This window comes from Meles meles, chromosome 9 (assembly GCF_922984935.1).
Source record: "Meles meles chromosome 9, mMelMel3.1 paternal haplotype, whole genome shotgun sequence".
NCBI classification, from domain to species: Eukaryota; Metazoa; Chordata; class Mammalia; order Carnivora; family Mustelidae; genus Meles; species Meles meles.
Genome location: NC_060074.1, coordinates 113,014,146 through 113,029,503, shown reverse-complemented (window position 1 = coordinate 113,029,503; position 15,358 = coordinate 113,014,146). Strand labels below are relative to the sequence as shown.

General features: G+C 38.7%; 1 protein-coding gene across 2 annotated transcripts in view; it reads right to left on the bottom strand.

Annotated features, from left to right (window-relative positions):
• Positions 1-14,778, bottom strand: part of UGGT1 (UDP-glucose glycoprotein glucosyltransferase 1) — a 117,764-nt gene extending 102,986 nt beyond the window's left edge. For both annotated transcript variants that reach the window (XM_046018854.1, XM_046018856.1), the window contains exons 1-4: positions 14,562-14,778; positions 9,031-9,166; positions 4,237-4,319; positions 1,233-1,363 (exon numbers count right to left, since the gene is read on the bottom strand). In XM_046018854.1, the coding sequence (XP_045874810.1) occupies positions 1,233-1,363; positions 4,237-4,319; positions 9,031-9,166; positions 14,562-14,619 (408 nt within the window). In that variant the 5' untranslated portion in view covers positions 14,620-14,778. The remainder of the gene's footprint in view (positions 1-1,232; positions 1,364-4,236; positions 4,320-9,030; positions 9,167-14,561) is intronic.
• Between the last annotated feature and the right edge of the window lie 580 nt (positions 14,779-15,358).

Below are 15,358 nucleotides of genomic sequence, written 5' to 3'. Positions count from 1 at the left end.
GGATTGACTGCTAAATCAAAAAGAGAAGAAAGACATTAACTATCTCCTAATGAAACAGAACACTACCTATGCACTTGCCGAAAGGATGAAACACAATTCTCATTGAGCCTCTGGATCAGCTGCCAACGTGCCAGAAACAGAGGACAGAGAAAAAGTTGAACTGCATCCTGAGTACCAACATGTGATCAACAAAATACAGACTGCAAAAAAAAATTATTCAAGGAAAACAAAGGAATAGAAGAAGAACCTGTAAATTCAACGTCCCCCCACCAAAAAAAAATTATCAAAATTTTTAAAACTCAGCAAGACTATTGTGTGGAGATGCACTCTTAGGCAATATAATGATAAAGAAGTGCAGCAAGTCATTTCAACAGAGGTTGATAAAGTAGATCCTGTTGGGTGGGTAAAGGTAGCTGTGATGAGAGCAGAGCACAAGAAGAGCAGGCTGCCAGAGGGCCTGGCTAAGTTCTACTTCTTGACCTGGGGGAAAATTACGAGTATTCACTTCGCAAAAATTCATTATACTACATATTTCTTGTGAGTGGTTTTCTATGCCTCCTTTATTTTATAATAAGACAGTGGTTTTAAAATTAACATTTCTTTTACATCAAATATATGACTGGTGTATGCTCATCTTCGATTTTTTTTCCAATGACAGTCTGTTCAACTCAACATCCAGTAAGATCCACACATTGCATTAAGATGACACATATTTTAAGTCTCTCTTGAAGTTCTTCCTTCCCTCCTTTCTTTCCTTATTTGTTGAAGAAATCAGATCATTTAACTACAAATTTTCCTATTCCAGATATTCTTATTATCCCTGTGATATTGCTTCATATTTCCCATCCCCTGAATTTCCTGAGAACTGCTTTTAGATCTACGGCTGTGATCAGATTCATGGTCAACTGGTTTAATAAGACTATATCTCCTATGCTGTGCTATATAAAAAGTCTGGTAGTTTCATTTATGTGTGAATATTCTTTTCTTTTCTTTTTAAATGAAAATAGTGCAAATTATGTTTTTTTACTTAAAAAAAAAAACAAAAAAACAAACAAAACCTGTGATCTGAAGATTTAATGCCAGGTTTGCTTTCTACTTATAAACAAATCCTCAGAAATTTCAATCAGAAAAGTTATAGCTCTGTAACACAATGCCAGCACAACCACAATATAGCCAATCATCATGTTCTACCAGCCATAAAAAATACTCTTATTTCTAAGCACTGAATTTACCTGCTGGAAGGCTTGAATTGTAGCTGAATACGAATGAAGGGACAAACAAAATTTCAACAAATTCTGCTGTAGAGGTGACAGAAACTGAAATGCAGCTTCTAATATTGTCTGATAATAGGAATAATCAGTACCTGTCAAAGAAGAACATTATCCAAAATAATTACATATGACTAGACATATGCAAATAAGATAGTTCATAAAGTATAAAGCTATGTGTTACAGAGGTATATGGTGGCAAAATTTTACCACTCTCCTACCCTGAACTGTTGTTAAATGCTTAGAATTCCTTAGAATACAGGAAGTAATTGGACTCTTCCTCTCTTCTTCACTTTGTTCACATTATTCCCTCTACCTAGACTGCATCTATCCCACTTACCGGGATGACTAACTCCTACATACCTCCACAAGAATTCAGCTGTGACATCAGCTATTCTGCAAAGTCACTCCCAATCCCTACCCCATGCCTCACTAGACCAAGTACATCTTTCCTTTGGTCCTATAATATTTCTCTGCTTACCTCTTTCACTTACCACATCATTTACGAAATTATTTATTCACTACCTACCTCTCTCCAAATAGTTTTTGAGCCCCCACGGGCAGAAGTTTTAATGTATTTATCTTTGTATCCCCAGTGCCTACCATATGTTTGTTATTCACTCAAATAACCCAACAAAACTGAGCAGTGTGATGAGGAAGTACAGAGTATGAAAGGATATTAACAAAACTGTAGTTTGGGAAGAAGCATTTAAACAAGTGGAACAAACTATCTGACATGGAAAAAAAAAATTACATGTACCAGTATGAAAAAAATCCCCAGAATATATTGTTAAAGTGCAAGGTACAAAGCAATGTACAGTTGAACCTTGAACAACACAGGGTTTAGGGGCATCGACTGCCCCATCAGTCAAAAATCCACATATAGGAGTGCCTGGGTGGCTCAGTGGGTTAAGTCTCTGCCTTCGGCTCAGGTCATAATCTCAGGGTCCTGGGATCGAGCCCCGCATCAGGCTTTCTGCTCAGCGGGGAGCCTGCTTCCCCCTCTCTCTGCCTGCCTCTCTGCCTACTTGTGATCTCTGTCTGTCAAATAAATTAATACAATCCTTAAAAAAAAATCCACATATAACTTTGAATCCCCAAAAACTAATAATAGTCTATAGGTGACAGGAAGCTATACCGATAACATAAAAGTAAATTAACACACATCTTGTATGTTATATGCAATTTTATACTGTAATCTCATAATAAAGCTAAAGAAAATGTATTAAGAAATCATAAAGAGAGAGTGGGTGCCTGGGTGGCTCAGTCGGTTAAGCGGCTGCCTTCAGCTCAGGTTATGATCCCAGGGTCCTGGAATCGAGTCCCGCATCCGGCTCCTGGCTCAGCGGAGAGCCTGCTTCTCCCTCTCCCTCTGCCTGCCACTCTGCCTACTTGTGCTCTCTATCTCTCTGTCAAATAAATAAACAAAATCTTAAAAAAAAAAAAAGAATCATAAAGAGAAAATACATTTAAATACTATACTATATGCACAGAAAAAAAATCTTGAGTATAGGTCAACCCATGCAGTTCAAACCCTGTTATTCAAGGGTCAACTGTACATAGTGAGCTATCTTTTTTACTGTTAAGAAAGAATGAGAAATAAAAATACATATGATGTATTTGTTGTTAAAAAAAAACACTGAAGGCTAAACAAAATAATTTAAAGTTATAAAAAGCAAGGGACAAACAGGAGGGGGACAGAGAAAGAACAAGATTTTTCTTTATAAGCCTTTAAAAGCTTGACTATTAATTCATAAATTATGTATCAAAAAGTGTTTTTTAAGGAATATAACTAACATTTTAAAAAGCAAAATATAAAAGGTTCTATACGGCATTAGCATCCTCTAAGCAGAAAAAGACACCAGAAAGAAATACTTAAAATGTTGCCAGAATGTTAATGGTCAATACCTTTGGGTGGTGGGACAATGGATATTTCAAATAAAATACTTAACACACTTTTATGATCACTTCCAAGAATTCATACTACCCCAACTTTAACCAAGAACACATTATCATTTATATTGAGGAAATTTCATTTTAAACATCAGAGTTCAAATTTCATTATAAAACCCACTTCGATAAATTTGTTTTATGAAATTATAAACTAAAAGTAAAATGATTTTTTTCAGTAACAAACAATTCCAGTTGACTCTAAATTATGTAACTCAAACTACAGATGCTTGCTCAAACCTTTATGTACTAATGTCACAAAAAAGAAATTCAGACTTGGCTTTTAAAATTTGTATTATTTTAACTAAAAATCAAAAAGTTAAAATCAATTCAGTTAAATATTAATAGCAATTACTTTGTTTTCACACATTTGCTCTACAACAAGGCCTGTCAACATAACATTCAAGGTTTTAGTTACCCAAGTTATCTGCATCTTTAACTAGTAATGTTTATACTACAAACATCTATAAAGCTTATATTGAACTCGAAAGTGTGAATGCACATCATAAACTGTAAAATAGTGATACAGTTGACAGTGACATTGGCATTCATCTGATACCTCAACACTCAAGCTGTGGGTGGCTGGCAGGTATAACAGGAAACATTTTGGATGGCACTGACTTAATGATAACGAACCTAACAGAGAATAGATCAGTTGTGCAATTAGTTCATAAAAAAAGAAAAAGGGAATCAAATCAATGGTAATTAAGTTAATACTAAATGATTTTTAATGAATTTGACTTCTATAAAATATTCATATAGCACTTCTAATAAAACAACACAAAAGAACAAAAACAAGTGGGGAGAAAGAAATCAAAGGTAGTACTTATAGAAAAAGTGATAAACTGCTTCAAAAGCATTAGTTTGTGTTGGCTCTGCTGACTACCATCACAACTCTAGTCATTAAGATAAAAACATTTTCCTTTAATTACTATGCCATAAATACTGTCAAAGAGATCATTTTTTCCTAATATTTTCCCAGATACCAAAGTCAAAGAAGGATTTGCTTCAATTTTACCGTGATGATCGGATGATCCAATATTTTGACTGGCTTCTACAAAATTCCAAAATTTCTCTTGACTGTCTTCTGCTAAAAACTCACTGGGAGAAAAGGGGGGAAATATCAGAAATAAAACAACTTAACAAAATCTTCTAATGTAAGCTACATTACTAAAGAAAGTAAAAATAGGTTTTTAAGTTTCCAAATGTCCAGAGTTTGGCTTTTCTAATATACATTATACACAAGCATGTATAATATATATTCTAATGATAAGCAAGTCTTATTAGCTTATTGACTATTGATAACTAATTAGCTTAGTAGCTTACTCACTTATTCATATTTATAGCCTAATAGGTATTCCATAAGAAACCTGGAACAACTATGTAACAAGAGGAAAGTCCCAATATAAAAAAAGCTTATGAAACCCCATTTTGTGAAAACGCTGTTGGTAATAGCACAATTACAAACTGACAATTCTGGTACTAGTTCTGTTCATTTATTCTCTGAAAGACCTTACAAATTACAAAAAAAAAAATGTTTTGCCTAAGGTTCTCCCAAGGAAAACATGAACCCTAGAGAAATTTCTAGGAGACTAAAGGCAGCATGTTGTAATCTGTTAATATCCATAAATCCAAATTTTCAAGATCACCAAATTTCAATTTAATAAAATAAGTTCTTAGAACTTAATGCCACCTTAATTTTTTCTTGACTTTACTCTACAGACCTAACTAATGGCCATTCTAAGTTTCCCTTCATTCCAGAGTCTAAAATCCCTTAAATAAAATGTGTGTACTGATCAAATGATTCATGTAAATTAGTCATCTTCTCCTCTGAGAGAATACTAATGTAGTGGTGATCTTTCACTGTCTTAAAGCAAACTACAGATCTGGATCTCAGCTTACCTAGCCAAAGGAAGACTTTCCCATTACTTGTCAACACTGGGGTGTACAACTCTCACTCTACTCCACAGCTAGACACAGAAATATGGGAAAAATAAGAAACATTTCCTGGTAACACACAGCCTCTCTAAAAATAGGTTTCTGAAAATACTCATTATCATAATTTATTAAATTATTTAGTACCTCCTTGAATGTGGGATTTTTCTATTAAGACAAATAGATTATGATATGCAAATAAACACTAAATTCACAAATTAAAGCTGCATTCACAAGATACCGCTTGTAGAAAAGTGGGGAAGGATAATACACTCAAAGGTTATAATGGTGGGAACAAGGATTCACTGAAGCTAAGACCCTCCTATAAAAGCCAACTGCAAATAAATATATGCTCCTCATATAATTACAGGAAAACTTGAAATATACATTCTCCTTCAACCCACTGCATAAATAAGTCTTATGACACCTAAGTTTCAAACAGTCCTAAGAAAATTAATTACTAGATTCACTGAACTAAACCAAGGAGGGTAAGAACAATACAAGATAATATTAAAAGGAATGCTGCCATTTGTTCACAGTATAATTCAGTTTGTTTGCTTTCCATTTTAAATTGTTGTTTCGCTTCTTATTCCACTTAGTAAAACAGCTACAGTTTTTCAGATGAAATTATATGATATCTAGGATTTGTTTTAAAATAGTCCAGGGGTTGGGGCGCCTGGGTGGCTCAGTGGATTAAGCCTCTGCCTTCGGCTCAGTCATGATCCAGGCTCCTGGGATCCAGCCCAGCATCCGGCTCTCTGCTCAGCAGGGAGTCTGCTTCCCCCTCTCTCTGCCTGCCTCTCTGCCTACTTGTGATCTCTGTCTGTCAAATAAATAAATAAAATCTTTTAAAAAAATAAAATAGTCCAGGGGGATAAGGGAGGAGGGTGGTGGTAGTTATGGATTAATCGACTTGAGTTGATAATTGCAAAAACTGGATGACAGGTAGAGGAATAGCACATTATATGTACCATTCCACGTACAAATGTTTTGAAAGATCACAATAAAAAGTTTTTAATCAATGACAAAAGAAAAAAAAAACGTAAACAACCTGAATGTCCACTAGATAGCAAAAATCTGGTAACTTGTTTTCTAGATTTCCAAAGTTATTGTTGGAGATCAGAAATGGTCTTTATTCCATAAAGAAGTAGAAAGGGAAGGGAAATGAATATTTAAGGAGGGCTTACTATGTGACGGGCACTATGCTTGGCATATTCACTCATGTCCTTAAATCCTCACAGCCACCCTGATTTAGAACAATTTTTAGAATAAAGAAACTGCAACTCAGAGAGGTTACTGATTTGCTTAAGGGCACAGAACTAGCAAATCAAAAATCTGGAATGCAAACTCAAATCTATTTGATCTCTATCATGCTGAATTCTTGGACCATTATAGTATCTAGTACTCAACAAATGATTATTGGTTTCTATTTTAATAATAGTACTTTACTTATACATTTCTGTTAGTTATTATGGCTGTTCAAAACATACTCAGTGTTCTACTTCAATTAAATATATATCACTTCATGAACAACCAGAAAGCTATAACTGCTTCATTAGGATCAGGCCTAACCTAAAAATAACATGGGAATATTTTTAGTCCCTAAGGACTAGATGCAGGGAAGGCAAAATATCTGTGGTAGTTGCATGCCTCAATGTGTAGAGATACATTCTGTCCCCTCTCCCTCATTCAAATGGACAATCAATGTCCTCCATGGACCGGGGAGGGAAGAATGGTGGCTTCAGCTACTTCTGGAGGCAAATATCAAGAATTTCTAATATGCTCAACTTATTTCTGAGTTGCCTAGATGTTCCATTACCTTGCCAAAATGTCTGCAAACAGCCAAAGAAGAGGACTAAAAATAGTCAACCAAAATGACAAATGGTCAGGAAATCATGAAAAGGGGTGATGTTTGTAAAAGGAAAAGTTGGTGAAGGAAGTGATATACATTATTCACTTCACAGAGATCAATGAAACTGAAAAAAATGAGTTAATTAAGACTGACAGCTTTAACATACTTTCTCAAAAATCCCATAAGTATATGCCATAAAAATCTTCTGAAACAATATACAAAATCAAAAACAAATTAGTCTAGGGGCGCCTGGGTGGCTCAGTGGGTTAAAGCCCCTGCCTTCGGCTCAGGTCATGGTCCCAGTGTCCTGGGATCGAGCCCCGCATCGGGCTCTCTGTTTGCTGAGGAGCCTGCTTCCTCCTCTCTCTCTCTGCCTGCCTCTCTGCCTATTTGTCATCTCTGTCTGTCAAATAAATAAATAAAATCTTTAAAAAAAAAAAACAAACAAACAAATTAGTCTAAGTGAGAGTAACTGAGTGGAACTCAATAATGCCAAGCAAAGTATTATAAAACATGTCACAGTTAATTGCACAAAATTATTTAGAAAGTGATAGTAGATCCTAAACACTTAGATTTACACCAGACAAATCATCCAAAATAAGACTGGAGGGGAAACAAGGTCAACTATTAGAGTCCGCTCAGGCAGTTTAGATCTCAACCAACCTTCGGTCACTTCACTTTTACAAGTGCCCTCTCCGTCTAATAAAGTTCTGACACTGGAAGAGTTCAATCCATTTATCAACTCGTAACACTGCTGTGAAATAAACGCAGTAGCAATTTTTTCTTTTGGCCATTTTATTGTTGAGAGGAGGGAGGCACAGAGGAGTGATACAAGCTTAAGTTTGATCAGCAGAAAATCCATGAGGCTCCTCAGAAAGCCAAAATCAGGTCCTAAAGTCCCACTTTCCCACTGGTCCTCTTTTATCAATTCCAAATGAAGCTATTTCCTTAGGAGATGCCACTATCCATAAACACAATCAATACAACAAAAACTCTTCATTCACATTTTTCAAGGGATGAAGGAGGAAATGTTAGAAGATGAAATTCTAAAGTTGAAGAGTACAAAGACAGACTAAATTTAACTGAAGTAATGCAACAGTTCAATTCTAGCACTATCAAATTCTGAGATTTACCAACTGATTGAATTGCCATTCAATCTACCTAAATTTATGCTTTAGAATGATTCTCTGTAAGTCCTAGATATATATTATTTCAGATACAATAAAAATAAGTTTCCCTCTATAAACAAAAAACTGACTTTTTAAAAGAGAGGTAACCAGTTACATATATTATAAACACTAACTAAAAAATACACTTGGAATACAAAATCTCCCAAGAAATCATTGACTATTGTATTTTATTTGATTTTGTATTTTATTGTATTGTATTTCTTTATTGTATTGATTTTAAGACACTGTCAGTTTTAAGATATCACTTTTATGAAACACTAAAAAGGAAAATGTTACCAATTTTAATTGTAAGATAACATCTTGATTTCATTAAAATGCATCTTAATTTTGGAGATGTTAAAATGTGGAACAAGTAAAATCTTAGATAAAATCTAGCCTTGTCCTCAGCCTCCCTTCTGTGCTCTCATATCTCAAGGTCTTCTACCAACTTCTTAGAAGGAGCAGGCCCTCTCTCCCCCAATCTTGACAAACTCTTTCTCTTTTATTAAAAACCTCTTAAAACCTTTTTCAAATAAATAGAAAAATTCCTTTAAGTACAACTCTCTCATCCTTTATTACCACATGTACACCCTTCTTGGAAGGTGATTTAACCAATTCAATAAATTTGTCCAAAGAAGTCCCTAAGTATCTTTATGAATCAATATTACCATATCCTACTGACAGATTCTGTGTTCTAACCGCCTCTGACTGGCACACAGCACAATGCACACTGAAAGAGGCACTGACTAAACGCATGTGATGATAATCTCACTGCCTAAAAAAGCTCCTGAATACTCACTAGCAGATCCTACATTTTTACTCAAACACATGAAAGGAAAAAAAGATGTCTTCTTACCTGACTTCTAACAACAATGGAGTGGAAAACCATTTTGTCGTAAGAGAGGTTGTAATGGCTTTTGAATCTGCCTTTACTGAGGAAAACAGCCATAGTCCAGTGAATATAATCATAAGTCCCATTTTAAAGCAAGCCCCTAAAAAGGGAAAAAAAAAAAAAAAGGTTTTGCTACAAAGAAATGTTTAAACCTGAATCTTAATACTTAGAGACACAAAGTAACATGAAAATTACAGAAATGGAAATGCTTCTGAAATTTAACAGCACCTATTATCTCCATGGTTTCAACTTGCTGAGTGACTGATACATAATTAAAGGTGTAGATCTTTCCTATCTTTCCTATAAAGACTCCATCTCATCGTGGGGTGCCTAAACTATACACAGGTATAAGTCAGTTGGTGGCACAGCAGGGAGCACAGTCATACTTTACAAACCATAAGAGTAAACAAAGCTGAGGCAGATGAAAATGTAAATGATGGGTATTAAATAGTGTCCTCCCAAAAGTCCTAACCCAGCACCTCGAAATACAAACTTATTTGGAAACGGTCTTAACAGAGGAAATCTAATTAAAATGAGGTCATTAGGGTGGGCCCTAATCCGGTGTTATAAAAGGTGTTATAACACCTAAGACCGGTGTTATAAAAAAATGTAAAATGTGGACAGAGAGACAGGCATGCAGTGGGAACATCATGTGAACAGACACAGGGAGAATGCCAGAGAAGACAGAGACAAACACTGGAACTATATTGCAAACCACAGAACACCTAGGGCTAGCAAATGCTGGAAGAGGCAAAGAAAGACCCTCCCCTACAGATTTCAGAGGGAATATGGTCCTGTGACACCTTGATTTAGAATCTCTGGCCTCCGAAACTGGAAGACAAGGAACTATCATTGCTCTTAGCCACACAGTTTGGTACTTTGTCACGGCAGCCCTAGGGGGCTAACAAATGGGTCTTGAGTGTAAATGCAAATACCGTTCTGAATGAAGAATGTTAGAACTCAATCATGGGTCCCTATCTACAAAATAAGGAAGCTGGAATCACTGGTAAATTGGCACAGCCATCAAATGCAGACCTCCTAACTCCCAGCAGCAACCTCCTCAAGCACACTGAGGTGTCAACATCATTTCAGAAAACGGCTCCAGCTCTAGGCTTCTTTGGCCTGATTTTTCATCTCAGAGGTCGGCCTCACTGAACCCTAATCAGACTCCCCCCCGGGCTGTATAAGTCAGCATCTAAGTTCCACCCATTTGAATGGGAATCCAAAGAAGACATGAATATGTGCGAAATACCAAACCAAAGTTGTGCTTCTGCATGCTAGTGTTGGGTAAGGCTCACACCAGACTCACCCCAATTCCTTGAGATACTGATTAGAAAAGCTACTGCTTGGAGGATCAGTCAGTACCCTCTTTTTACAAAAAGCATTAACAGTTGTGCCAACAGCCTGCTTCACATAACACACAGTATCTCTAAAGAACAAATGGTCAAAAGCAAAATAAACCAAATAAAAAAGTTACTTTTAAGAGTTTTTAGTTCAGACACTGTCAGCTTAATTGATTTAATTGACTAATTAATATCCCATTTATAAATAAGCACTAATAAATAAATAAATAAATAGCCAACATTCATAAAGACTAGGGCTAGCTAACTAGACCCCGACACTGAAACTTGTTAGCAGATTTCTGGCTGGGGTGAGGGTTGGGGGTGCGGAGGTGGCCCTTTCAGAGTGCAGCAGAAGTTACTAACATTTCCTACAGAGGGGCAAGCAAGAACCAAAAATTTTCCATACAACTTCAGATTACTCAAGAACTCTTAGTTCTTCCCTCCTTAGTTCCTCCCCTACAGGTCCCTGAACTACAAGCCTCAGAAACCTGCTCTGCATGACAGAAAAACTTGGCTAGTGAAAAGAAAGGACCTTTCAGAGTCAGGGACTTCTGATAAGTTACTGAGTTTGCTACTTACTAGCAATTTAACCACAAGGAAGTTCCCTAGTAACTACTCTGGCCCTTGGTCTCCCAGACTCTGAAATAGGAATATCAGTATCTGCCACACCAGGACACTCTGAGAATGAAAAAGCAACATGAAAATTACTCTCTCAAGCGCCAAGTACTATGCCAGAATTAACTGTTCTAATAAAAGAGTTCTCATAAGAAGCCACTTTCTAAATTACAAAATAATAAATCGTTATTACATAGGCTCAAAAAAAAATGTCTTGGAAATACATTTTCTGTGGTTAGGGGAAAAAAATTCCCCCCAAAGTCACAAAACTTCTAAACTGGAGACAGAATATATGAACTATGTTAGCAGTACTACACTATAGTTCTGTTTACAAATCGCCCCCAAGGGACCTATATGTGTAGTCCCAAAAGTAGTAATTCTGGACTAGAAACTGGACACCACTGCCAGTAACCCCAGGCAGGCTGCATGCATAGAGTGATGAGGGAAGAGGGAGTGACAAAAGGTCCCCCAGGTAGCATTAAGATTATTGAGCCATTGCTCTGGGCCCAGCACAGTGTCGGGTGCTTTGCATATACCATGACATCTAATCCTTCCACACAACTACCCAGGAGACTGTAGTTCTTAAAGGGTGGCAGCCTTGACTACTTTGTTCACCACAGCAAATAGCACAGGGCCTGGCGAACAGGAGATACCTATAGCCTGGCTGCATAATGGATGAAACATTATCATTCCCAGCCTCAGTGAAGGTGAGGAACTTGACTAATATTAATAAACAACAATGCTTGGAACCCACGTCTGTCTGTTTTTAAGTTGTACAATACCATGCTAATCTGGTTTTGGAAGATAAGAATTCATACTGTGCAGACCCTGACTGAGCAAAGAGCTTTCTTGTGAGAATCAACACAAGTCCAAGGACTTTCTAGGGACAGAGTCCTTGGGATATAGGTGGTTGAGAAAGACACAGTTTCAACCTGAAACCAAGCATGCCAGCCTGAAGTTGGGACCAAAGCAAACTGACCAACTAGCCTGACAGGCTTGCTTCAGGGATAGAATGTGAGCTTCGCAAGAGCAGGGAGTTTCATCTAAGCCACATGCTTAGCATAATGCTGGGAACACAAGAGGTGCTCAAAATGAAATAAACACGGGCCATCATTCATTAAAGGAAGAATGAAAGCAAATAGAAAGGCGTGTGACAACAAGAGGAAAGATGCTACAAAAAGCTTAAGACTTAAGAAGGGTTAAAATGAAAAGAGATCCCCTTAAACTATTTTTAAAAGAGACAGAGTTCTTGGGGCAAGGTATAGCACCATTAAGATGACAGAGAAAAGTGGACCTTAAAGAAAAGCTCTCCCACCCAGACCCCACATCCTCGATGCCACAGGTAAAACTACAGGAAAAGACTGTTTCAGAGAAGCAGAAGTAAGAACTTCACTGAAGTGCCTTTTGTTTGAGAATGCCTTCATTTTATGAGAATCTTATCACTCTGATCCTAGTGATCCTTAAATGTTGCTAGTAAATATGAATAATGTGAGAAATAATAGCTGTCAGAATCTACAATGTGGCATTTCATGATCATGGGCATAGTGCCTGTGGCACAGTGGGCAAATTAAAAACAATCTTTAATAAGTCCTAGGCCCAGGGCACCTGGGTGGCTCACATAAGTTAAGCTTCTGCCTTTAGCTCAGGTCAGTATCCCAGGGTGTCAGAATCCAGTCCCCTGCTGAGCCCCCAAGGGGCCTATATGCTGAGCAGGGAGGCTGTTCCTCCCTCTCCCTCTGCCTTCTGCTCCCCCTGCTTGTGGTCTCTGACAAATAAATAAATAAAATCTTCTTAAAAAATAAATAAATAAGTCCTAGGTCCAAATGTACTATCTTTAAGATCCAGTCTGTGGCCCATTCTCCTTAGTTTAAATTAATGACTATCTCTTACTCATTGATCTACAGTAGGATATTGGAAATATTAATAAAAACTGTATTATGGGGCGCCTGGGTGGCTCAGTGGTTTAAAGCCTCTGCTTTTGGCTCAGGTCATGATCCCGGGGTCCTGGGATCAAGCCTCACATCAGGCTCTCTGCTCAGCAGGGAGCCTGCTTCCTCCTCTCTCTCTCTGTATTACGGCAAACACTTTTCACTTTCTGGAAAACAGAGGAGACATAAAATTCTAAATCACCAACTTCTCCTTCCATTTCTAAACTAAAGATAATAGCTGGCAAACTCTTAAAAAAACATGCATGATGCAAGCTTACAGACAGCCACCTGAGCTTCAACATACATGATTAACAGTGAGGAAAAATCTTAGGAAGGACTCTTGTAGAGAAATAAATTTACTTTCCAAATAATTAAACTTAAAATGCATTTATACCTATTAGCAAGACCATTTGCTGTGAACCCCATAAATCTAATTTTTTTTAAGTAGTTACTATTCATCTGATATGAAAATGATCACTGGTAACTGCAGAGAAGATCTAACAAAATTTTCTGCATAGTTCAATTTCTTCCTCTTAAGTTAAATGTGTACTATAAAGCTGCCATCCTACTGTAGGAAGCAATGTGTATTTCCTTTAATAAAAGTGAGTGTCGGGGCACCTAGGTGGTTCAATTCAGTCTGTTGGGCTCAGACTCTTGATTTCCCCTCAGATCATGAGTTCAGGGTCCAGGGATCAAGGCTTCCCCTTCAGGCTCAGCACACAGCCTGCTTGAGATTCTCTTTCTCTCTCCCTCCGCTCCTCCCCCTGCTCTCCCTCTCTGGTAAAATTAATAAAATCTTAAAAAAAAAAAAAGTGTCAAGTTTGTCAAAGGCAAGCCAACTGGAAAGGATACAATCATCCCAAATTTTGTGTGTTAAGTAACTGCTTTGTGTTTCAAACATCACACTACAACTGGCCGGCAAGTGCACAATGAATGTTTCTAAGACAGTGTAGCACAGTAAGGTATAAGACCTCCGGACTTCAAATGAACAAAATATGCTCGTTCTCAAATCTGGCAAGAAATGCAAAACAATCTGGAGATTAGGCCGACGAAGGACAGTTGACATCCATCCATAACTTATTGGCGATGTCCGCAGATCTTATTCTCCCGACAGGTCCCACAAAAAGTGAAACCGGATCATCCAATCTCCAGCCAACAGATCCTCGTATTTAAATGAAAACGGCAACCGATATGCATCACTTGAATTCATTTTAGGGAAAACAGAAATCTATAAAAAGATGAAGTCGTTCCCCAATCAGAGTCCTGCAAACTGTTGGTTCTCAACCTACTTGGGGTCAGGGTTGATCTAAATTCAGGCCAGGGCACTTCCCCCACCTCCTTCTGCACTTGGGCACACTGGTCTCAAAGCTCCTCACTGAAGACTCAAAACCGCTGAAGAGTCGGCGGCCACTCCCGCAGAATCGATACCTTGCCCAGGGACCACTGAGGGCAACTCGAGGGACGCGCCAATAAGGACAGGACTGGGGCACGGAAGGAGAGACTGAGTCAAGAAAGAAGCGGAAGCTCAAGGTGACCGGGGCACGGGGTCGCCTCGCGTCCCAGACCCTCTCCCCGTCCACGAGACCTCCCCACGCCAAGCCAGGGGTACCTGTCACCGGCCGCGCAGCCGCGGCACACGCGCCGCTCGCGTCCCCCTTCCTGCCCATGCTGGGGCCGCGCTTCGTCCGCGACGATGCCAGCGACAACGCCGGGGCGGGGCGGTGACAGCGGCGGCAGCGGCTGCGCCAGTGAGCTGCCGACACGCGCCTTTCCCGCGGCTCCCCTCAAGCCGGTCTAGCAGAGCAATAGCCCAGCTGCCTGCCACTTTTTACTTCCGCTTCCTAATGGCGAGAGCCGGAGGACTTCCGGCTACCGAGCCCCGGCTGAGGCAGCCTAGAGCGTCGCGTGGGCACCATCTTGTATCCGAGGAAGCACCCCCGCCCTCTTCGCTAGAGTCTGTGCAGCGCCGTTGGGGAGGACAGCGCTTTGAAGATCTCGGCAATGGGACTGGGAGTAATCGCTGAGACCCAAAAACCGTATCAGGTGGTGAAGCCGGATACCAGTTTAAGCCTCCTTTCCGACTTGCACTGTAGGACGCTTCAGAGTCTACTGCCTTAAACCCTTGTATTCGAAGAACTGCTGCACAATAAGGGAACAAAATTGCTTAATGTTTCTGCGCAACTTGGACTTGATCATGGCCTCTAAATCTTGGTAACTACCGTTCCTGGGGGCGCGGGGAAAGGAAGACTTTTTTAAATTTTATGAGACGATCTAGCTTATACCCGCAGCGACAATTTCTGTGCAAGGACTATTTTGTCCTTTGGGCGGGGCGGGGGGGGGGACGCGCAAATGAATGACTGCAAAATTGTTTTCGAATATGTGACACAGGGCAAATCAGTTTACCCA